Genomic DNA, 25,167 nt, shown 5'->3' with positions numbered 1-25,167 from the left:
TATTTTTCTCTTTGTTTTTGTATCTCAGCATCTAGCATAGTGTCCTATACATGTAAGCACTTTTAAAAATACCTATTGAATTTAAATCAAAAAACTTGGGGAGAGGGAATGGCACTTTCAGCTGAGTCTTGAGTTTTTCCACATGGAATATTGTTCAGGAATGCCTGAGACATCATGATCCTTTGGACTATAACATACCAGTAATGTCTATGGGATTTTCTTGGCAAAGATACTGGAATGGTTTTCCAATTCCTTCTTCTGTGGATTAAGGCAGACAATAGTTATGCAACTTGCCCAGGGTCACACAACTAATAAGTATCTAATAAGTATCTGAGATTAAATTTATGTGGGTTTTTTTTTTTTTAGGTTTTTGCAAGGCAAACGGGGTTAAGTGGCTTGCCCAAGGCAAGTTGCCCAAGGCCGCACAGCTAGGTAATTATTAAGTATCTGAGACTGGATTTGAACCCAGGTACTCCTGACTCCAAGGCCGGTGCTTTATCCACTATGCCACCTAGCCGCCCCTGAGATTAAATTTAAATTCAGGTCTTCCTGACTCCAAGTCTAACACTCTATCCACTGAGTTATCTAGCTGCCTTTGGTATGAGTATCTCAGATACTAAAGATCCAGAAAGATACAAAGAAAAGTTCCTGAGAATGAGAAGGGAGGGGACATGCACATAAAGGAGAATTTAGGTTGTCCTGCTATATTTAAGAGTCAACTGAACAGTTGAGATAGTAAGGGCAATAGAATTCCAAATCAGGAGCTTAAGAAACCTGAGCTATGGCTAATAGGAAGGTTAAGCAAAGGTTAAGATTTAGCAAAATAGAGGAGTAGGGAAGAGGTCTAAATATGAGCATAAATCTAAAAATGGAGATGGTAGAAATAGAGACCTAGGTGCAAGTAATAATTAGAAAAGGGAATAAACCAATTCAGCAAACATGGAAGCTTGATATCTGGGAAACAAGGATGGAAAAATGGGAGGATTACACTGTAGATGACCTTGAATTGAATTTAAATAACCAATTCAAGAAATATTAAGGGCCTAATATGTGCAAGGCTCCAGGCAAGTTTCAGGGGATTCTAAAATTTTAAAGTGACTTGGTTCCCTTCCTTTTAGGTACTGAAGCCCAGAAAGGCAGACACAAGGGAATGGTATAAATGATCCAAAATGATGATGTGATATTTGAGGAGAGATATCACTTATGGTTGAGGAGGAGATAAAGGAAGATTTTATGGAGATTTGTTAGTTTAAAGAAATGGAAATTTTTCAGTTGATAGAAATGTGGGATTTACCATTCTAGCATGTACAAGTTACAAAATGGGGAAAGGACAAAATATAATAGGTAACTGAATGGGTGCAGTGTGACTCAGACTAGAATATCATTGAGAAACAGCTTGCAGAGTGCCTTGAAAGCTAGCTAGGAGTTTGAGTAGGGAATGTGTGTCTAGTTTAAACCTTGATTAGGAAGATTACTCTGGCAATACAGAGAAGAAAGAAACCAAAGACAGGTAGATGAGATAAGCTGCAATAATTCAGATAATTCAAATAGATCTATTTGAACTAAACTATTAAAAAGTCTGGTGGGAATAGAACTGGAAAGGAGGGACTGAACTGGACTTGAAAACATGAGGAAAAATCATGATGATGAGATCAGGAGAAAAGGGAAAAGGAAGGTGACAAGGTTGGCTAAGAGGAAGATCTAGAAATGAAGGTGTCACTGTCAATATAGGAAACCCAAGGATAACTACTATAGTTTCAAAGGAAAAACCCATGATTTTTAAATTCAGACATTCCATTCCATTTCTCACTTAAACTACTCAAGGGTAAAAACTCAATTTCCTTCATGTGGATAAGGTTTCCCCATAGGTGAAGACTCTATTTCTCCCATGAAAATGAGAGCTCTCTAAAACTATCTTTCTCCATTAATACAGATTAAAGACCAGAACAGGTAAAGGAATTAAAATAAGGGTATTTAGTGAGAACAGAAGAAAAATACCAGGGAAGGTGAAGGGTGTCTCATCCTGAGTGGGGATATACATTAATACACAAATACTCACATCTACACATGCTTTGTTAGCTTTAAAACAAGGTAATGTCACACCCAACATGGTTTTTCTAATGTGATAGAGCCAGTTTTCCAAAGAAGGTCAAATCTGCAGATAAGGTTGAATCTCCCAGAATCTGCAAAACTCATGGGGTTTGAGGAGAGGCGTAGTTGGAGATGACTATAGGGTCAATGTTCTCAGATGACTTTTTATTAAAGAGTTCTTTACATCTGTATTCATTTGAGTCACTGAAAAAAGGAGTGGTGGTAGAGTGAGTGAGGGGGTGGAAAGTTAGGCATGTGTGTGTTGGTTGGAGGTTGTGAGTATGGATACTTGACTGTAGGTAAGCCAGACTAAATAAATAGGAGGCCTTAAAGGTGGAAACTTCAGAGATGGTCTTGGAATCTCCACATGAGGGTCACTCCGCAAGAAGAGATCTGTACCTGAAGGGAGGGGATAAAAGAAAATTGGAAGAAATAAAGACTGGTTTGTGATGGAATAGAAGAGAATATGGTGATTATAATGGCATTTGTCCCATACTCCCAGCCTCAGTCCCATTCCCCAGCTTACTCTACTATAAAGCTGATGAAGCCTAGAATTAATGAGGCAGCTGAAAGAGAAAGAAGCAGGATCCTGGCTTCCCTTAGGTCCTGTCGTCCTGTGGGAAAGAGGATGGAGTGAGAGAGAGCTGCTAGGATGCAGTGATCCTTAGTGTTCCCTTCTAAAAAGGAGGTCTAGGGAGAGGATGGTGAGAAGTCTATTGGAGAAAGAATTAAACTCAAGATGAGAGTTTGAAGACTGCATGATTGGATTTCCAAGGGTAGGAGCCTCCAGAAAGGGTGAACAAGGTACCTAGATTTGGAGGCTGACCTGGGAAGCAATGCTTGAGAGCCCAGCAATGAACTTCAATAGCTTTGCATGTGGAGCAGTTGTACAGGGTAGTCCTTCCACCTGTAGGTTACACAGGGAACTGCAAAGTTAGCTGGAGATAGTTCATAGAGAACCCAGTCCCCTCCCTCATAGGACCTCAGTAATGGTGATGAAGGTTTGGAGGCAGTCTCCTAGGAAACTCTCTCACCCTCTCAACCCAACCTTTGTTCTCAGAGTTCCAGGTAGTGGAATTACCCCTACTCTCAACCCATGTGCTGTATACTCACGGCAGGCAGGAGGGCACAGAGCTGAGAAAATCAAGGAGAAAAGTGTCTGTCCCAATCCAACACCCTCTTCCCACCCACTCCCACCCCCAACATTTCATTTTCATCAGGATTCCAAGTATCTCCCCCTCCCCATTCTCCATGCCTGATACCTTGCCTCACATATTCAGGAAGTTTAGTCTCCTGAAGCCATTGCCAATAGGAGGGAAGGGAAAACAGGGAACCTTTGATTTCTGGGGAAAAGGGTAGCAAATGGTTTGTTCATAAACCTTCCCTTTGGCCCCTATTCTATCATTCCCATTTTCTCTCAGTGAATCCAAACCATTCCTTTTTTTCTCCAAATTCCCATTTTCTCCCCATGTTCATCTCCTCATCTCCTATTCCCATACCTCTCTTTGTCCCCCACTCCTGATACCCATTCTTTCATTCCCCTCTCCCCATTCCTTTCCCTCTCCTTTTCCTATTCTTGTTTTCTTCTTGTCTGATCACCAATCAACACTTCTTTTATTCCATGCTCTTTACCCATTATCTTTCTCAATGACTCATTCTCCCCTTTTTAGCCACATAAGGTGACATCTCCTTACCAAGGACGGTCATGACTCTGTGTGTCTTCTCTGTAATTCTATCCATAGACACTTCATCTGGGGGAAAAGGAGAGATGGGAAAGGTATAGAGAAAATCTTACAGATCCTGAAAGGTGGAGTACCTCTCCAAGTGATTCAGTCTTCCTTCATGGATCCCCTGAGCCTACATTAAAAATAGATCCTATAACAGGATACAGGAGAGATCTTATTATTTATTGGATGGTGAGAGTGAAGAGAATAGGAACTTGAGGAGAAGAGAGAAAGATTGTTCTAATAGTTGGCCAGTTCATATTTCTGAGAGATTTAGAGAAGGAGATAGAATTGGAACTAGAGGAAAGGATTCTTAGGTCCCACCTAAGGCAAAAGTTGAGAAGTTCCAGCTAGTTTTACATTCTCTCCACTCTGAACTTATCTGGTCACAGAGATGAGCCAGGCGAGCAGAAAGGTCTCTAGAAGGGAGGCGGCAGAAGATACAAGCTTGGGAGGGGCTTAGGAAAAGGTAACTAAACATTAGGGTCCACATGAGGATCAGAACGAGAACCTTGTTTGGAGTAGGATACAGGACACTGATTTTCTATGGAGGGAGGCACTTTAGAATACAAAGGTACTTTGGAATACTCTGGTCTCTTTATTCTTGAGTTCCAGAGCCCAAAGAGTATTCCACTTGAAGGATAGCAGGCAAGATGAGTTGGGATCTCAAAATGCCTTGGTCCCAGAAAGGATTGGTGATCATGGTTTGGAAGCCTAGATTTCTTTTTTTTTTTCAATTTATTTTTATTAAAGATATTTTGAGTTTTATAATTTTCCCCTCAATCTTACTTCCCTCCCCCACCCCCCAATGAAAGCAATCTGTTAGTCTTTACTTTGTTTCCATGTTGTACATTGATCCAAATTGAGTGTGATGAGAGAGAAAGCATATCCTTAAGGAAGAGACAAAAAGTCTAAGAAATAACAAGATCTGACAATAAGATATCTGTTTTTTTTTTCCTAAATTAAAGGGAATAGTCCTTGAACTTTGTTCAAAACTCCACGGGTCTTTATCTGGATACAGATGGCACTCTCCCTTGCAGACAGCCCAAAATTGTTCCCGATTGTTGCACTGATGGAATGAGCGAGTTCTTCAAGGTTGATCATCGCCCCCATGTTGCTGTTAGGGTATACAGTGTTTTTCTGGTTCTGCTTATCTCACTCAGCATCAACTCATGCAAATCCCTCCAGGTGGAAGCCTAGATTTCTATATCCCTAGGACCTTTTGATTGTTTTGATCATTGCTTCCTTCTGTAAGCCTATAAGGATAATGTCATTATTAATTTTCCAGGGAGAGAGTATATTTTAACACAGTTCTTGGCCCATAGTTAAGTGCTTAATAATGCTAGTTGTCTGATGAATTGGCTGCATTTGCCAACAGGTCCATCTATTTGAAATAAGAGACCAGCTGTGTAAATCATTTTCTCAGGTGCTTGTTAAAAACCTGCAATCTTAAGAAACTGCAGCATAATTGCTGACCACCAGAGGGGGCGCAGCGTGAAAATCTTGGTCAGCTCTCCCAGTGCCAAGTAGAGGAAAGGAGGGAAATAATCATTTTAATATTACCTATTTGGATCTGGGCATTTTACAAAATAACTCATTGGAACCTCACATCAATCCTTAGAGGTACACACCAAAGTCCTTTAGCAGCAGCAGTCATGTTGCTAGCTCTTCCTTGTATGGATCCAAATTTAAACGGGCATGAAATGGGAATATCTTACAAAAATATTAAAAATCAGCAATCAGCAATGATTTATTAGATGACAACTAAAAGCCAAGCAGTCTGCTAGGTGTTGGAGATACAAAAATAGCATCTCTGACCTCAAATTCTACTGGGGGAAATTACACTTACTTTTTTTTTATTTTAGGTTTTTTGCAAGGCAAATGGGGTTAAGTGGTTGCTCAAGGCCACACAGCTAAGTAATTATATTAAGTGTCTGAGACCGGATTTGAACCCAGGTACTCCTGACTCCAGGGCCCGTGCTTTATCCACTGCACCACCTAGGTGCCCCTACACTTACATTTATTTCTAAATAAATACTATTTACACACAGACTTTTATTATTTTGACCTATGATTTAATGGGATTAGGGAGCTCCAGGGAAAGAATTATACCCAGTCAAAAAAGACTCAGTTCTACAACTTCTAAGAGAGGGCCTAAAGGCAGTGGGGAAAGTTGCTTGTAGTAGGTGAGATTTTAGAAGGAAGCCAGGGAAGCCAGAGTCAGAGATGAGGGAGAGAATTCTAGGCAACAGGGACAGCTAGTGAAAAAGAACAAAGCTGGGATATGAAATGTCTTTCAGGGAGTAGCAAGGAAGCTAGAGTTATGGATCATAGAAGACAGGCAGGGAATGGTAGGAGGGGGCAAAGTTATAAATGACTTTAAAAGCTAGAGATTTAGTATTTTACCCTGGGGCATGCCAATGGATAGGAGGTGGGGTGAGGGTTGATATGGTTAGTCACACTTGCACTTTAGGATGATCAATTTTATAGCAAGTAGAGGATGAATTAGAAGTGTAGAGAGACTTGTGAGGCTGGTAGTCACCATCCCCACCCTGCCACAACAGGATATTGCAGTAGTGAAGGCTTAAAGGAGATGAGGACTTATATCATAGTGGTGTCGGTGTCAGAGGACAGATGGGAGAATATACAAACGTACAATCAACAGGCCTTAGTGGCAAAATGGATATTGGGGGTAGGGGTGGAATAAGAAAGGACAGATCATATTCCACTACTCTAGATTGACTTCCAATTTTAGACTTGAATGAAAAGGAAGGTAATGAATTTCTTAGGCAATGATCAGAAATTGCACTATCAGTCATTTTCTCTATGAATCATCCCCCCCACCCCCACCCCAGGTCTAGGGGAAAACAATTTAAGGAGAGAAACAGGACAAGAAAGGACACAGGTTATACTTGTAAGCTCCAGAACAACCCCACAGATACTTTTGTATATAGAGCTGTAACTAGGATAAGGTAGCTGGAGCTTTGTCTCCAGACATGAGTAAAAAAATACTTTTCTTCCTAATAGTAGTTCAGAGACTACCATCCCTTTGACTATTCTCTCACCTAGGCTCCACCCAACATTCAACATTCCATCACTATGGTATCTCTCTCCAAGGGTGACGAATGCATCAATATTCCTGCCCAACCCCCTTAGGGAGTTGGGTTACTCCCTCTCTTGATACAATTGCAAACATGGTTTCTGTCACCACCATCCCTTCTCCAAAGGTGTTTCTCTCAGGTGAAAAAATTCCTAGTTCCAACTCTGTAGCATCTTCTGGCCTAATAACCTCTTCATATACCCACTCTCCCCCCACTCCCCCACTCCCACCCCATTCCCCCCATAGACTTCACAAGTTTGCAGTATAAAAAGTTTATTATTTTTAGGCATTTCTTCTTTATTAGACATGGACAATAAATAACTTCCTGAAAACGGATCTGTACAAAATGGGAGAGTTAAATATTTCCTTTCCTTTCCCTCCCTTCATAAATTTGTTGAATGAAATTTCTCTTCCAGTCAAGGGCTATCCAGGTCTCCCAATATAGTGAAACCTAGCCTCGGGACCATGGTTGCTATAGCAACCAATAAACACAAAATTGCCTCACCAGCCCAAGTAGACTTGTAGTGTTTGCCTCTAGGCTCTCTCAGAGATGGAGATACACAGAGACAGATTGTGCCCCGGTGACTGTGGAGGCACAGTCATATGCCTCCCTCTGACTCAATCATAAAACTTCTACCTGTTCACTGATTGCAAACAAACACACATGCCTTGTGCCAATCTAATCGGTTCACACCAAGGGACAACACTGTAATAGGTATTCTTCAGAACAGGCCTAGACAAGCCTCAAGACTAGGAAAGGAACAAAGTCAGAGATCAAAAGACAATGACAAATTGATTCTATTGCTATGTAGAGATAAAAAGCACTGACAGAATAACAGACTCTGGCACACCCACTCTACCTCAGCACCCCATACCCTGTCAGCATGAAACATGGTGGGGTGGGGTTTAGAATCACCCATTAGTCAGTCAACCAGCATTTTTTTAGATCAAGATTATGGGTAATAATTTGGATTTCCACAACTCACCCATGCCCCCTCCCAACCCCAACTGGGGATCCCTTTACAATAGTTTTTACTTCTTTCAAGTCTGAGCTCCAGTGGAGGTCCATAGGGTGTCCCCTCCCCTCAAACTTTCATTGCCTTTCTACTAGGTTGGAGGTAGGGGAGAGACGGTTTTCCAGTTTTCTATTTCTTCCAGATTGAAGCTCCAGTCAAGAGATAGACTGGAAGTCCCCCTTAACTCTCACAGCTCCTGCCTCCTCCGAGTCATTCTGGAAGTCCAAAAGTCTCTTAGTGATCTAAATTTGGAGGGATTGCGCTCCCACCTTTATTGACTCTTCCTTTTCCCCCCAAACCGATTCACCATCCTTCAGTGTCGGACAAAACGCAGTGAGCGGGAGTTCAGCAGGTCCTCGGGGTCAGGAAAGACAGAGTCAAGTCGAAAACCATGTTCCAGAGCCACCTGGAGTACTTCCTCCAAGAATCCAGGTGTCCCTACTACCTCCCGCTTCTCACCAGTCTCTCCTACTACCCAAAGTTGCTGCAATCCTAGCCGCCGATACTCAGCTTCTGGGAGGCCTTCTGGGCAGGAAGCCCATTCCAAACGGAAGTGGGGACTTCCTTCTCCATCCCCTTCAGCCACTCCAAACCGGGCCCGAAGCACCCCAAGGCAGGTGGGATCTGTGCAGAAGATATTGGCCCTAAAGATGTCCACTCGGGCCGCACTGAGTTCATAGTGATGGGGACCTCGACGAGCTGAGAAATGAACCAGTCGGGGGGTGGCATCCACATCTGCATGGAACAAGGCAGCCGTGATCACCCCAGTTCCCTGAGTCACCTCCAGGTCCCTGAGGGCATCCAGTAAGGGCTGGATCTGGTAGAAGTCAGCCTCAGCTCTCAGGAGTGCTGTCTCCCCATACCCTCTAGGCAAGTCCAGGCAGCCCAGGCGCAAGAAATTGAGGATATGGCGAAAGGCTTTACCGTCCCTGTCGATAAAGTAGTAATTGCTACCCTGGGGGCCAGAGTTGGGTGGCAGTGCAGCACCCTCTCTGAACATGGCCCCCAACATTGAGTCTGGGAATCGAGTCAGAGTTTCCAAGGTGGTAGCATACAGTGTCCCCCCCACATTCAGTGTCACAGGCCCCCCAAAAGAGGGTGCCTGGGAGGGCATTGGAGGAGGGGGAATTTTGAGAGATTATACGGGTGGGAACCCAGAGGCTGGCTTCCTAGGGGGAAGGTAGAGGAAATGATTTGTAGATTCACACCAGCTGGCTGCGAGGTAAGGAGTAGTTTTAGAGGTACCCAGGAGCTGCCTCCCTGGCACAGCCCGGTTAAATTTACAGCAGAAGATATTTGCAGGGTAGAGACGTTTGGGGGTACGGTGCCGTCCCGGGATAGCCCTGTGGCTAGTTTCAAAGAGAAAAAGCAATCAGACGTCGATCCTCAACCTGGGGTGCACCTCAGCTGGTTTGGGGCGTTAAGGACAGAGGCCAAGTCGTGTGAAATAAACAGGTGGCCTGTGGCTCCAGAAATGCTGGATTCCAGGAACTCCAAGGCATGTATGGAGGACTTTTCCTGAAGATTAAATTTCGGGGGTCCAACCGGGGCAGAGGCTGATTTCTGGGTGACCGGTGAGGGAAATAGCAAAGCAGTCTTTTAGGGGGAGGAGGAGTGGGTGGCAGTGTGTCCTCGGTTCCCGGCAGCGGACGTCCTAGGACTGGCGCCGATATTTGGGGGAGCAGGTCCAAACTTCTAGGTCCCGGGTCAGGGAGGCTGCTAGGGGCAGTGACTTCGGGGCCACGCCGTCCCTGCGCTTGGTTTCGGGGCTCGCTCCAAGGTCGGCAGAGAGCCGCCGCTGGCCCGGAATGTCGGGGCCCGGGCCCAGGACGGGCTCCCGCAGCTTCCTGGCCGCGCTCGGGGCTCCGCGCTTCAGGAAGTAGCAGGAAGAGCGCAGACGTGGTGGCCCTTTAAGAGCCAGGCCCGGCCCCTCGCAGCCCTGCCCCCCGCCCCCGGCCCGCGCCCCGCGTCCTCCCTTTGGGGGACCCGGGCTGAGCTGGGCTGAGCTCTCCCGCCCTTGGGGGAAGGGACTAGAGAAAAGGCAGCCTTTGGAACGCGGAAATCCCCGGAGGCGGGGGGGGGTGCTGGGGAGGCCCGACCCCCTCCCGCCCTCCCCGCTCCTGGGCCCAGGAGCCACCAGCCGGGCGAGACCGGCCGCGTCCTCCAGCCTAGAGCCGGGGGGCCAGCGCTTCCTGTGTGACGGGGGCTCCTGCCTGTGGCCGAGCCCTCAGCCCCAGGCCCGCAGCGCCGCTGGCCCCGGTAGCGCGGCCTGGGCCAGCATCTGGGGCGCCGGGGCCCCCGAGCCGCCCACGCCCGCCCTGGCGCCCCGCCTCCGCCCCGACCGTACAAAGGACTGGAAGTGTGAGCCCGCCGGGGGCTGGCGCCCCGGGCCTGGGCTCCCGGAAAGTTCTCCGGGGCGTGCCGCGGCCCGAAGCGCTGAGGCATCGCATTCCCGCTGGCTTGGGAGGGCGGGGTCACAGACTGGCGACCTGAGGCTTGAAACTTGCCCTGGCAATAGTAGCGCCACTCTGCGTGGTCCACTTTGGGGAAAGGGGTCAGGATTTGGGAGGATGAAGGAAGGTAAATGCCAGGTTCTCCAAAAAGAGGGAGAAAATTGGGCCAAGATGTCTGGGCTAGCCGGGTTTCCCTCTACCTCTGAGATAGGGGGAAAGCTCACTTACCGGGAGTGTAAACGGTCGACTTCTTTCCCGGCTAACTAGTCAGGTGACTTTCCAATACCTTCTATGTTTCAGCCTAAAACTAAGGCTCTTCTGAAACTTCCTGAGTTGGTGGGTCTCTATGGCTGGAGTCTTCCAAATCTACCCACAAATTTCTTGGCTCCATGTGTTTGCCCCCCCCCTCCACTTCTATCCCCTCCTCAATCCCCCTCCCCCAAACGTCTGTACCGAGGAGACATAATTGGTAGCTGAGACTTCATTTTAATATGAATGATTTCAAAGGGAGAAGGTGTGTGTGGGGGGGTGGGGTTTCTAGCTCTGGTTCAGAGTGTATGGAGATCGTGGCTTCGGCGGCTCAACTTCTCTGGATCATCAGAAGCCATGAGGGAGAAGTCTCGGAAAATATCCAGATATGTCTCATCTCCTGAGGTGAGGGAGGTGGGAAGAAAGAAAGAGAAGCTAGAAGCTTAGATACTTTGGAGTAAAGTTGGGGACAGCCAGAAGCTGCCCATTCACAAAAGGAATAAGATCCAAAGGAGAGGGGACACACAGTTCTGGGGGTTAAACAACTCACCAGCTTGCCCTTGGGCCACTTCAACCTCTCTCATCTTTGCCAAACGTAACCTGAAGCAGAAGAATGAGTTTGCACACAGCCCCTTCCTTCTAATTCATCCAGCTCAGGCCAAATGGCCCATACTGTCCAGACACTGCTGGCCTTCAAAATCTGCTCCTTTCTCTCATCCTATCCTTTGGTCTTTCTCTAGCCAATACCAGTCTTGCATACCTACATTCCTTTAAGTTCCAGCAGTTTGAACAATCTCTCCTCCACCCAAAGTCACAGGTCCAAAATAGAACTCTTCCTGAAACTAGCTTTCTTTGGACAACTAGTTGTTTTGTAACACCTGCATCATTTCAACATCCTCCCCCTCTGCATCCCTCTCATACCCACACCCTAACCAATATTGCCAAATCCACTTAACTATCTTTACAATTTTACTCCCACCCCCTAGTTCTTGAACTATTTGTCTTGGGCCTGGACTAGCATAAAAATCCCCTATGTCCCCCTTCCTCAGGCTTCTTTTTTTATTTTCCATATTATGCTCAAAATAAGCTCCTAAAGTTCAGGTAGGAACAGGTCACTTCTCTACCTAAAAACTTTCAATAACTTCCCACTGTTTTGAATAAATACTCAGCTGCATAGCCTAGTAGTCCCAGCCTCTGGCAAGACAATCAGACCCTAACTTAGCTTTTTGGGTTTAGACACTATTGCATGCAATTTCATTTTTCTCCACACATAACTTTTTTTTCATGTCAAGGTCTTCAATTGTCTAATGTTTTCCTCTCCTGTATCTCTCATTAAACGAATTCCTAGGTCCACTTTAAATGCCATCTTCTCCATAAGTCTTCCCTGATCCCAACCTCCCCTCTTTTCCTGTCCCCCAAACTAGAAGTGAGTTCTCTCTTTTCTGACACCCAGGAGCATTTTATTTTCCTTCCAGTTTTGTATAGGAAAGCTGTACTTTGGAGTCAAGAGACCTATTCCTAGTTGGAGAAGTCATTTCAGTTTTCTGAAATGTAAAACTAGAGACAATGCCACCTATTCTCAGTAACTGATACTGGACTGGTGGTGGAAGAATCAAGGAAAACAATTATGAAATGGATTTGTAAGTTGTAAAGAGTGATGGTGCCCAGTGAGTGCTGCCTTCCTCTACAGAAAAATATGTGTGGAGTAGGTTATAAGCTCAAGGTGATGGACTTGAAGTCTCAGTACTTATGTCCAAATTTCATACTTTACTCCAGGTTCACTACTTTGTTCTGGGCCTATTTCCTCATCTGTAAAATGAGGGGGTGGACATGATGATCTTTAAGGATCTCATTCTCTCTTTGCTCCTCATTTTTTACCCTTCCCCCAAACTACTTCAAGAGCTCTATGTAGTGTAGTGTTTTTGTTACTGTAAAAGACAGTCAAATGTTTAGTGAACTAAAATATTATATCTCTGAGATTTATCTTTGCTTCTTAACAATTCCATTCTTTCCTATATTCCTTCCCAAAACTCTGACCTAATGGGTCCCCAGGTCCCTTAAATCCAGACTTTAAGCATTAGTTCAACCCTTGTCAGGCACCATTGTCCATGGTACCATTCCAATAATCTTCCCTCTGACCCTAAATCTTCTATGTCCTTTCCCTGATAGTCATCCCCATCTCTCTGGGACTCACAGAGTAACAATATCTGCATTGGCTGTCTCCATGGCAATGGTCAGAGGATCTTTCCCTTCAGAATCCTGAGCTCCAAGGTCTGCCCCACGCTTCAAGAATAGACAAGCCAAGCTGAAGACAAGGAAACAAAAGATTCAGGTTATCCATTTGCCCTAGTCCTCATCTCCTTTCCAGCCCATCCATTTCTTAGTTATCCATTCCCTTCCATCTGTTCTTTCCTCCCTTGGAGACCCAGGTGTCCTAGCTTATATACCCAGTATGGCCGAGGATGGTGGCATGATGGAGGGGGCTCCTCCCCATGCTGTCAGCCTGGTTCACGTTTGCTCCATTCTGGAGGAGAAATTCACAGGCAAGCAAGGAGTTCTGAAAAAAGTAGAAGGGGCAAAAAGGATATCATCAGGAAAGAGCTGGGGTGGGGTCTGGGAAAGGGGGCAGAATTTTAATAGTAGAGAAGTTGAGGAAAGGTTGGACTACTGGCTTTATCTAGAATTTGTTATGTCATATGTCTCCATGCATTTCTACAAGTCCATCCTGCATGCCTGAAATGCATGGAGGATCTTTTTTCTTCCTTCAAGGCTCAGGTTCCATTGGCAACTCCTACATGAATTGTCCCTGCTCCTCCAGATGCTTTTTCCACCTCAAATTTGTTATTTACTTCTGTGTTTGTGATCTTCCTAATTAAATGTAGGTTACTATGGGGTAGTAACTTACTACAGGAATGTCTCATTTATTCTGATCACTAGTGACTACATGATGCCTGTACACTGTGCCACCTAGCAGCTCTAATTTAGAATTGTTAATTCGAGCCTCCTGCTTCTCTCATTCTTATTAACCTGTGTGACCTTAGGCAAATCAGGTTCTATATCTATAAAAAGAGGAAAGTTGAGCTTTAGATCCTATACAAATAGGTAGGAATCCTTAGGATACCAACAAAGGCAGACATTCCAGAGAGAATTTGTCAGGGGGCTAGGTGGCTCAATGGATAGAATGCTTGGCCTGGAATCAGGAAGACTAAACCTAGGTTCAAATCTGACTTCGGAGATTTATTAGCAGGGTGACCCTGGGCAAGTCACTTAATCCTGTTTATTTCTGTTTGACTGTAAAATGAGCTAGAGAAGGAAATGGCACACCATTCTAGCATCTTAGCTAAGAAAATCTCAAATGGGGGGCAGCTAGGTGGTACAGTGGATAGAGCACCAGCTCTGGAGTCAGGAGGACCTGAACTCAAATCCAGTCTAAGACACTTAATAATTACCTAGCTGTGTGATGTTGGACAAGTCACCCCATTGCCTTGCTGAAAAAGAAAAAAGAAAAAAGAAAACCAACAAAAACAAAACAAAGAAAATCTCAAATGGGATTGGACACAACTGAAAAACTGAACACTCATTGAGGAGAAGAGGTTTTATTTTCAATTGTTGAATGAGAAATACTGAAACAGAAAGGAAATCAATGTATACAGCAAATTTCCCTAACTGACAAAGCTATGCTCATAAGAGATGAGGTCAGAAAATATAATTCTTTCCTGCTGAGGAATCCAGAACTTGGAAGGGTCTTTGAAATGTAAATTGAACAAGCAGGTAAAAATAAGGAAAGCAAGGCTTGAGTGCAAGTTATGAATAAAGGATGTCTCATTTTTTCTTTCCTTCTCTCTCTTTTGTGTCTCTTTGACAAGCAGTAAGAACTAGGGGGTTACACAAAGACAGGAACTTGGCTCCCTGGAGAGAGTTCTTTATAATTCTATGGCTACAGGCACGACACAATTAGTAGAATGGTGAAAATCTTGTTCCTGAACCAAATGAGGAGCTTTAGGACCATGAACAAGAAGCAGAGGTAGAATGGCAGACTTCATAGAAACATAGAGTCAAGAGAAAGGGTTATGAGGCTATATATATAACATACACCCTGTTATATATAGGTTATGAAATATATATATATATATATATATATATATATATATATATATATATATATATATATATGTAGTTTCTGCCTTCTCTTCATTTATTTGAAATCTTTGTATCCTAGCCTAAAATCAATTTTTATATGTGCACAAGATATATGTTTGTTCTCTAAGATTTTCATTCAGAAGTCTTCATAGTTCTACACAGTTTTAACTTTTTCATTATTTTATTCAACTGTTCCCTACTCAACTCCCTTAAAGTTGTGAACAAAATATAATTAGACCTAAATGGAGATTTTAAGAATCTGACAACCTAAATAATGGGTTAAAGATAGAGTGATAGAAACAAAAAAAAATTTGGAGATTAAATTCCAAAGCTTATAGGATATAGTTAAAGAAATTATTAGAAGAAAAATTGTATCACTTATATTAGCAAAAGAAAAAGCAATTATAGTTTATATATATAATATACAGGTTATGAAGCCAAATAGGTTGAGTAGCTTTCCCAGAATCACACAGGAATTAACTGAGATAAAATTTGAACACAGGTGGTCTGACTTTGTTCTTTCTACTGTCTTGGCTAAGGCAAAGACCTGGTTTTTGCCATAGCTGTGGGACCTGGAGCCAAGGAACATAGTGTCCAGTCATGGCAAGAATGAGCAAACCTTGACCTTGACCTTCTCCTTGATTATGAATTATGTGGACTGTAGAACTGGAGTGGGGGTGGGGAGTTGAAACTGTATTTCTCAGCTTGAAGGGGCTTCAATATTAGAAGTCTAGGGTATTAAATAAATCTCCAGGTAGGTAGAAGCCCTGAAATCAGAGCACAGTGTTTGTCCAGAAATCTAATTGATCCTATCCTATCCAGGGCTATCTTCAGTTGTCCTGATACGTATCTGACCACTAAACCTGGATGACTCTTCATGTGCTCATCAAGGCATCACCTCCCTTGATGCTATGGTCTTCAAGAATGAAGGGCAAACATCATCCTATCCAATATATTTTATAGATAAAAAGGATTCTATAGGTCTATCTTCATTATTTATGGGTTCAGATGTGAGTTCTATAGATTTATCAGGTAAATGAAAACCTGTCACATATATTTGATGCTTTTTAAGTCTGAGTACTTGCATGGGAATGGAGGGTTCTTTTTCCTTTGGTGGTGATGATCTAAATATATAATCCAAATTCTGATATTCCCAGATACTGAACTTAAGTGGATCCATATAAACAAAGAGTTATAATAATGGACTTGGTGTTATATTGTATTCTTTAGCTCATGAAATAAGTGAAATAATTTTTTTATAATTGGATACAACAAATTAATCTTAAAACAGGGTGTATGTGTGTGTGTGTGTGTGTGTGTGTGTGTGAGAGAGAGAGAGAGAGAGAGAGAGAGAGAGAGAGAGTCAGTCAGTTCTAAAACCACCTTATCAGAGGAAGGAGGAAAAAAAGATTATTCCCTCCTAATTTCTGACTTTGGTGCAGGTGGAGATGAGCCATGTTCTTCCAAATCCAAGGATTCAGATTGAATTGTTATATGATATTAAAGTAAGTTTTATTGTTCATGTTGCATATGAGTGGGAAGTAGTAGTAAACTGTACTGGATGTGCAGGAAATAAACTTTGTATTTTTAAAAAAAAAGTAGTATAGTACCTTGTTACTGACAAAAAGGTAAAAATCAATTTAATGGAAGGGAAATAAGACAGTGATGATGTTAATTGACTTGAATTCATCAATAAATTCAGAGGAAACAAAACTGATTTAAAAAAAACCCCAAACCCACAATTTTCTACTTCCAAGAAATAAATTTAAAGCAAAAAGAAGACTCATGTATATTCAAAGTAAAAGGCTGAAACAAAATCTATAATGCTTAAACTGGATTAAAGTATAGGAGGAATTGTTATAATTGTGGATTGGCAACCACAAACAACTTTAAGGGAGTTGAGTAGGGAACAGTTGAATAAAATAATGAAAAAGTTAAAACTGTGTAGAACTATGAAGACTTCTGAACAAACATAGAGAACAAACTTAGAGAACAAACATATATCTTGTGCACATATAAAAACTGATTTTAGGCTAGGATACAAAGATTTCAAATAAATGAAGAGAAGGCAGAAATCCGATAATGATATTGTCTTTAATTTTCAAAGACCATGACATCAGGTAGGTGATGCCATGACAAGCACATGAATTGGATTTAAGTGAGGGGGTTGCTATGCTAAGTCTCACTTTCTCCTCCAGAGCCATCTGGGTCCAGTTATTAGATATGAATCAGAGGGGTGGCTAGGTGGCACAATAGATAGAGCACTAGCCCTGGAGTCAGGAGTACCTGAGATCAAATCCAGCCTCAGAAACTTAATAATTGCCTAGCTGTGTGATCTTAGGCAAGTCACTTTAACCCCATTGCCTTGCAACCCCCCCCCAAAAAAATATGGATCAGGATGACTGGAGATGGCCCTGGATGTGGAGCAACCAGGGTTAAGTGACTTGCCCAAGGTCATAAGCTAGTAAGTAGCAGGTATCTGAGGCTAGATTCGAACTCCTGTCCTCCTACATTCAAGGCCAGTGCTCTATCCCTGTATCCCCTAGCTACCCCTGGCAGAAATATTAACTATTTTTTATAGACCGTAGCAGAATAAAATGTGGTCAATAAATGAAATATGAACAAAATATAATTAGACCTAAATGGAGATTTTAAGAATCTGACAACCTAAATAATGGGTTAAAGATAGAGTGATAGAAACAAAAAAAAAATTTGGAGATTAAATTCCAAAGTTTATAGGATATAGTTAAAGAAATTATTAGAAGAAAAATTGTATCACTTATATTAGCAAAAGAAAAAGCAATTATAGTTACAAAAATTTTTAAAAGAAAAATTGAATCACATATATTAGTAGCAAAAGAAAAAAAAAGGGCTGATAAACTAAAGAACTAAAGCATGTATAATCCTGTCTCTGTCCTAACTACCATGATTGTGGGAGAGATAGAGAAAGAGAGAGAAAGAGACAGAGATAGAGCAGGGATGGGGAGAGAAACACATATGTGCTAAACTAAAAAGAGGGGCAGTCTTTACCACTAGTGACTCACCCTTGAGTCTCACCATCTTGAAATGAATCCCAAAGTCACTGGGAACCAAAGAACTCCTCAACCATTGGGTATACCACACTTTCATAGGGAGGTACTCTTCAGATATCATAAAACAAGGGATCTTGGCCTACAACCTTATTAAGTGAATTAAGGAACTCATCACAATGACCAGACACTTCCTTAATTTCACACTTCAAGACATTTCAATGGTGTATATATTCCAAAGGAATAAATCTTAATCACAGAAAGTTGAAAGAGGTCTTAGTGACAATCCAGTCCAATCTAAATATAGAATTTCCACTATAAGATATCTACTAAGTGGTCATCTAGCCTCTGCTTGAAGACCTACAAGGACAAACCCACAACTTCTCAAGAGAGCCTGTTTCATTTTTGGACAACAATTTGTTAGAAATTTTTCTAGATATCAAGCCTAAATTGACCTTATAATTTACACACATTGCTCCTGTTCTCGATCTAGCTCCAAAAAGAACAAGTATAATCTTTCCTTCACATAACTGCCTTTTAAATATTTGAAGACATGATCATGTGTCCACTATGTCTTCTTTTCTTCCCTAGTTCCTTTGACTGGTCATCATGTGACATGGATTTAAGGTCCTTTACCATCCTGACAGCTCTACTTCCTAGTTTATTAATGTCCTTCTTAAATCATGGTGCCCAGAAGGGACGATATCACTTGTACCAAGGGAAAGAAATATCAGAAGTTACTTGTGGATCAAGTTGTGAACTGGAGAAGCAGTGATATTTGGCCTTGCATTATAGAACATTGAAAGAATCAAGAGGTTAAAAGTCCCCAGATAGAGATCAGAAACATGGTATGAAAAACAAACTCTGAGTCGTTATCCTCATAACCCAGGAGCAAGACCTGACTCTAACACATAGGTCATTTAAAAAAATTTGTAAAAAAACAGAGAAAGAATTTGATCATAGATAGATACTACAGTAATAGTGAAGATCAAGGTTCAAACACAGAAGAAAACAAAAACTTTTCTGTAAAGCTTTAGAGAAAAATGTAAAATGGTCAAAAACCCCAAAATAGTTCTTGGAAGAGTTTGAAAGGACTTTAAAAAGTAAATAAAAGGGGAGAGGATTCTGAGAAAATGATGAAGTTGGGGCGGCTAGGTGGCACAGTGGATAGAGCACTGGCTCTGGAAGCCGGAGTACCTGAGTTCAAATGCAGCCTCAGACACTTAATAATTACCTAGCTGTGTGGCCTTGGGCAAGCCACTTAACTCCATTTGCCTTGCAAAATCCTAAAAAAAAAAATAGTGAAGTCAGTCAGAAAATTCCAAACTCTCCAGATTTCCTCCACTAACAATTCAAAAGAAACACCTCAGGGTGAAAGTAGAGGGGCAAAAACAAACAAAAGTTACAGAAGAACTGTATTCCTTCTGGGATAATTGGAGAAGATCTAAAGAAAGATCCTTAAACCTTGGTTAACTGACCCCAGGCTAGTTCCCTGAAACAGCAAGAAATGAGCCCTAGGGGCAGCTGGGTTGGGAGGTAGCCTCTATCTCAGTCACAGGAATTTTCAATTCAAGGACAGTGTACAGAGTCTGGAGGATGAGTTGAGGAAGAGAGGAAACCTCTGCTGATAAGAAACACCAGACCCAGGCTGTGCATGTGAGATGAGAGCCTGGGTCAGCACATGCCCAATGAGGGCAGAAACAATGTGTGAAGTCCGGGATGCTACTGGCTGTCAACACTTAACAGATGGGGAATGCAGTGTCTATGGGTCCAGAACAAAGTTCCTTAAATCAGAGCCATCCCCAACACTGCAGGACCAGAAGTGAATTTAAGAAAAAGCTGCATACATTACAAAAAAGAAAAAGAAAAAGAAAAAAGCTGCTACTTTTTTTTTTTAAAACTGAGCAGGCAAAGTAGAAAGAACCCTAAAGACAGTTACTCTGGAAATAGAGAAGACCAAAATTCATCTTCAAAGGAAGATGCTGAAGCAACAAAAGTCTCTTCTACCCCAAAGAGTAACATCAAGTGATTACCTGCTCAAAAATAATTCATAGAAGAACTAAAAAAAAAGACTTTAATAATCAAATCAGAGATAATGAGGAAAAACTAAAAAAAGAAAATAATAACAATCCAAGAAAATTATGAAAAGAAAGTAAAACAACTGGAAAAGTAGATCCAGAATCTTAAGGAAGAAAATGACTCTTTGAAAATTAGAATTGAGCAAGGGGAAGCCAGTGACATTATGAATCAAAAAAATAATAAAACAAAATATAAAGATTGAAAAAATAGAAGACAAGGTCAAATACCTCACAAGAAAAAAACCAACAGATTTAGAAAATAGATCAAGAAGAAAAAAGGTGAGAATACTCAGACTATATGAAAGCTACAATCAAAAAAAGAATATTGATACCATAATAAAGAAATAATTAAAGAAAATTGGGGGGCAGCTAGGTGGCACAATGGATAAAGCTCCGGCCCTGGAGTCAGGAGAACCTGAATCCAAATTTGACCTCAGACACTTATTATCTAGCTGTGTGACCTTGGGCAAGTCACTTAACCCCATTGTCTTGCACAAACCAACAAAAAAAAAAAAGGAAAATTGTCCTGAAGTATTAGAACAAGAGGGGAAGAGATCTCAAAATAAAAACTCATAGGAACATTATGGCTAAGTTTCAAAACTCCCAGATCAAGGAGAAAACATTGCAAGAAAGTAGGGAGAAACAATTTGATTATTGTGGAGCCACAGTTAGGATAACACAAGATTTAGTAGCTTCTACATTAAAGGACTAAAAGAATATAATATTCTGTTTTTGTTTTGTTTTATTTTTAGGTTTTTGCAAGGCAAATGCAGTTAAGTGGCTTGCCCAAGGCCACACAGGTAATTATTAAGTGTCTGAGGTCAGATTTGAACTCAGATGCTCCTGACTCCAGGGCTGGTGCTCTATCCACTGTGCCACCTAGACGCCCCAAGAATATAATATTCTGAAGAGCAAAAGGAGCTGGGTTTGCAACCAAGAATAATCTATCCAGCCAAGTTAAATGTAACCCTGCAAGGAAAAAATGGATATTTAATGAACTAAAAGACTTTTGTATATTCTTGAAGAAAGACAGGATACTAAAGAGAAATTTTGACTTAGAAGAATCAGGAGAAGGTAGGGGCAGCTAGGTGGTGTAGTGGATAGAGCACCTTAGACTCAGGAGTACCTGGGTTCAAATACAGTCTCAGACACTTAATAATTACCTAGCTGTGTGGCCTTGGGCAAGCCACTTAACTCTATTTCTTTGCAAAAAACAAACAAAAGAATCTAAGTCATTCCCCAACATGTAAATGGTCAAAGGACTTGAACAGGCAGTTTTCAGAACTCAAAATTATCCACAGTCATATGAAAAAATGCTCTAAATCATTATTGATTAGAGAAATGCAAATTAAAACTACTCTAAGGAATCATACTTCACACCTATTGGATCAGCCAGTATGACAAAAAAGGAAAATGATTAATGTTGGTGGAATACTAAGGCATTGTTGGTGGAGTTGTGAGCTAGTCCAACCATTCTGGAAAGCAATTTGGAATTATATCCTTTGATCAAGCAATACCACTATTAGGTCTTTTACAAGGTCTGTATCTCAAAGAGATTATTAAAAAATTAAAAAAGACCGACATGTACAAAAATATGTTTTTGTAATGACAGAAAATTTGAGGGAATGCTCATCAGTTGGGGTATGGCTGAACAAATTGTGGTATATTGATGGAGTACTATTGTTTTGTAAGAAATCATAGGGCAATTAGGTGGCATAGTGGGTAGAGCACCTTGGAGTCAGGAGGACCTGGTTCAAATTTGGCCTCAGACACTTAAAAATTACCTAGCCACGTGACCTTGGGCAAGTCACCTAACACCACTGCCTTGCCCCCCCCACAAAAAAATCATGAACATGTGGACTTCAGAAAAGCCTGGAAAGACACATGAACTGATGCTGAGTGAAGTGAGCAAAACCAGGAGACCATTGTATACAAAAATGTTGTGTAATGATCAACTATGATAATAAAACACATGACATGGATTTGAGTGGGGCCCTACTGTGCTAAGTCACCATCCTCACTTTCTCCTCCAAAACCATTTAGGTCCAGAGGCCAGATATGAATCAAGACAACTGGAGATGGCCCTGGATTCAAGGCAATTGGGATTAAGTGACTTGTCCAAAGTTACATAGCTAGTAAGAGTCAAGTATCTGAAGCTAGCTTTGAATTCTTGTCCTCCTGACTCCAAGGCCAGTGCTTTATCCACTGCACTACCTAGTTTTTTCCAGCAGTATAATGATCAAAACCAGTTCTAAAGTTCTTGTGATGGAAAATATCATCCACCTTCAGAAAAAGAACTAAGGGAGTTTGAATGTAAAGCATACTATTTTCAATTTCTAAAACCTATTTCATACTTTATGTTTTTTCCCCTTTGTTCTGATTCTTCTTTCATAACATGGTTTATATGTAAATATGTTCAAAATAATTATATATGTATAACATATCAGATTACTGACTGTCAAGGGGAGAGGGGAGGGAAGGGAGGGAGGGAGAAAAAGGTGGAACTCAAAATCTTACAAAAAAATGTTGAAAACTATCCTTGTATGTAGTTGGAATAATTGATAAATTTATTTTTTAAAAAAATGAGAGACATACAGAGTAAAAATAAAAGGTCTGGAATATAATTTATTACACTTCAGATGATGTATTATGTTTAAGCAGTAAACAAATAAGAAAAAAGGGATAATCAAGGAAACTGTATTATGTTAAAAGGCACCATAGATCATGCACCAAATCCTATAGTGTATAAAGTTTTAAAGGAAAAGATAAATGAAATACAGCTGGAAAATAGCAAAACTACAATGGTGAGAATTTCAGCCTTCTCTTGGAAGTAGATAAATCTAACTAAAACATTAAAAAAGTCAAGGAGATGAATAGAATCTTAGATAAATAAGATATGATATCTGGAGAGACTTGGAGGGAACATAAAAGAATATACACTTTTCTTAGTGGTACATGGCACCTTTACAAAAAGTGACTATACATTCGATCATAAAAACTTAACAGTTAAATGTAGAAAACAAATATTAAATGCATCCTTTTTTTTAGATAATAATGCAATAAAAATTGCATTTAATAAAGAACCTTGGAAAGCCAGATTAAAAATTAAAGACTAAATAACTTAATCTTTTTTTTTCCAAGGCAATGGGGTTAAGTGACTTGCCCATGGTCCACAGCTAGGCAATTATTAAGTGTCTGAGACCAGATTTGGACTCAGGTACTCCTGACTCCAGGGCCCGTGCTCTATCCACTATGCCACCTATCCATCCCTAAATAACTGAATCTTAAAGAATAAATGGGTTAAAGAACAAATCATAGAAACAATAAATTATTTTTAAAGAGAATGAGAATGTACATATCAAACAGTAATCAAAGGAAAATTTTTATCTCGTTAAATGCTTATATAAATAAAATAGAGAAAGAACAGATCGATGAATTAGGTCTGTAAATTTAAAAAAAAAACACAGAAAAAGAACAAAATTAAATTCCCACCAAACTGGGGAATCCTAAAGGTTAAAAATGAGATTAATAAAACTGAATGTAAAAAAAAATCCTATTGAATTAATAAATAAAATCAAAAAGTGGTTTTATGAAAAAAATTAACAAAATAGATAAACTATTAGTTAATAGGATTTTTAAAAGGAAGAAAAATCACTAGTATTAAAAATGAAAAGGGTAGGGGGAAACTGGGTGATGCAGTGGACAGAGCACCAGCCCTGAAGTCAGGAGAACTTGAATTCAAATCCAGCCTCAGACAATAATTACCTAACTGTGTGACCTTGGGCAAGTGACTTAACCCCACTGCCTTGCCAAAAAAAAAAAGGGTGAAAACACCACTAAGGAAGATGAAATTACTAGGAGTTATTTTGCTCTATTATATGCCAATAAATTTGCAGTGTAATAAAAGAATACTTACAAAAACACAAATTGGCCCAGATTAACAGAAGAGAAAAATAGAATATTTAAGTATAACTATCTTCATAAATGAATTTCCTAAGAAAAAAGCCTCAGGATTTACAAATGATTTCTACCATTTAAAGATCAATTAATTACAGTTAAGAGCCAAGTAATTCAACTAATTCTAACATTTAAACATCACCTTGTTCCAATATTAAATAAATTATTTGGAATAAGAGGAAAAGGAGAAGTCCTACACCAAACTCCTTTTATGAAACAAATATGGTGCTGATACCTAAATCAGGGAAAGCAAAAATAAAAGAAAATTATAGATCACATTTACTAACATATTGCTGCAAAAAAATCTTAAATAAGATACAAGCTAGGAGACTACAATAATATAGCACAAAAATCATACATTAATAACTAAATGGAATTTATGCCAGGAATACAGGACTGGTTCAATATAAAGAAAACTATTAACCTTATTTATTATATTAATAACAAAAATCACATGATTCTATCAATAGATGCAGAAAAAACTTCTGACAAAATATAACAAAAAATTGATTTTTCTGTAAAACAATAAGAAGTATCTGCCTAAAACTATCCATAAGCATTGTCTGTAAAGAGAATATGTTAGAAACCTTCCTAACAGATAGGGAAACAAAGATGCCCGTTATTATCAATATTATTCAATATTGCTTACTCTAGTAATAAGAGAAGAAAAAGAAATTGAAGGTATAAGAATGGACAATGAGGTAATAAAACTATCTTTTTTTTGGCAAAGCAATGGGATTAAGTGACTTGCCCAAGGTCACACAGCTAGGTAATTTTTAAGTGTCTGGGGTCAAATTTGAACTCAGTCCTCCTGACTCTAGGGCCATTGCTCTATCCACTGTGCCACCTAGCTGCCCAAAACTATCTTTTTTGGAAGATGATATGATGGTATAATCAGAAAATCCTAGAAATACAACTAAAAATCTAGTTGAAACAATAACTTTAGTCAAATAGAAAATATTAAAATAAATTCTATTATATGCCAATAAATTTGTAGTGTAATAAAAGAATACTTACAAAAACACAAATTCACATAAACCATCAGCATTTCCATATATATACCAATAAAGCCCTACAAGAAGAGTTAGTAAGAATAGTTCATTTAAAATAACCATAGATGATATAAAATACCTTCCAAAATATGATATGAACATATATATGAACATAATTATAAAACACTTTTAATATAAAGTTAGCTTTAAATAATTGAGAGATATTAATTTTTCATAGGTAAACCAAGTCAATATAAAAATGACAATTCTACTTAAATTAGCCTACTTATTTAATGACATCCCAATTAAATAACAATAAATTATTTTACTGACCTAGA

General features: G+C 40.4%; 3 protein-coding genes across 5 annotated transcripts in view; all 3 read right to left on the bottom strand.

Annotated features, from left to right (window-relative positions):
- Positions 1-2,241: 2,241 nt before the first annotated feature.
- Positions 2,242-4,467, bottom strand: TMEM95 (transmembrane protein 95). Of its 3 annotated transcripts, XM_074225475.1 has the most exons (7): positions 4,140-4,467; positions 3,786-3,842; positions 3,354-3,434; positions 3,205-3,225; positions 2,918-2,998; positions 2,618-2,705; positions 2,242-2,490 (listed from the first exon to the last, which is right to left on the bottom strand). In XM_074225475.1, exons 1-7 carry the CDS (start codon positions 4,306-4,308, stop codon positions 2,466-2,468), a joined length of 522 nt encoding a protein of 173 aa, XP_074081576.1. In that variant the 5' UTR covers positions 4,309-4,467; the 3' UTR covers positions 2,242-2,465. The 3 variants fall into 3 exon arrangements, with proteins under 3 accessions (XP_074081576.1, XP_074081578.1, XP_074081577.1); XM_074225477.1 differs by lacking the exon at positions 3,354-3,434; XM_074225476.1 differs by lacking the exon at positions 2,242-2,490 and having other exon boundaries at positions 2,619-2,705; positions 3,126-3,225.
- Positions 4,468-7,179: 2,712 nt separating this feature from the next.
- Positions 7,180-9,790, bottom strand: KCTD11 (potassium channel tetramerization domain containing 11). Its single transcript, XM_074225473.1, has one exon. The coding sequence runs from the start codon at positions 9,043-9,045 to the stop codon at positions 8,245-8,247; it is 801 nt and encodes a 266-aa protein (XP_074081574.1). The 5' UTR covers positions 9,046-9,790; the 3' UTR covers positions 7,180-8,244.
- A 1,032-nt stretch (positions 9,791-10,822) lies between these two features.
- The window catches only part of ACAP1 (ArfGAP with coiled-coil, ankyrin repeat and PH domains 1), a 33,411-nt gene continuing 19,066 nt past the window's right edge, over positions 10,823-25,167 (bottom strand). The window contains exons 19-22 of the mRNA XM_074225474.1: positions 13,081-13,190; positions 12,828-12,938; positions 11,184-11,233; positions 10,823-11,033 (exon numbers count right to left, since the gene is read on the bottom strand). Of these exons, the coding sequence (XP_074081575.1) occupies positions 10,933-11,033; positions 11,184-11,233; positions 12,828-12,938; positions 13,081-13,190 (372 nt within the window). The 3' untranslated portion in view covers positions 10,823-10,932. The remainder of the gene's footprint in view (positions 11,034-11,183; positions 11,234-12,827; positions 12,939-13,080; positions 13,191-25,167) is intronic.

This window comes from Macrotis lagotis, chromosome 2 (genome assembly GCF_037893015.1).
Source record: "Macrotis lagotis isolate mMagLag1 chromosome 2, bilby.v1.9.chrom.fasta, whole genome shotgun sequence".
NCBI lineage: Eukaryota > Metazoa > Chordata > Mammalia > Peramelemorphia > Peramelidae > Macrotis > Macrotis lagotis.
This window is presented reverse-complemented; position numbering and strand designations above follow the sequence as displayed.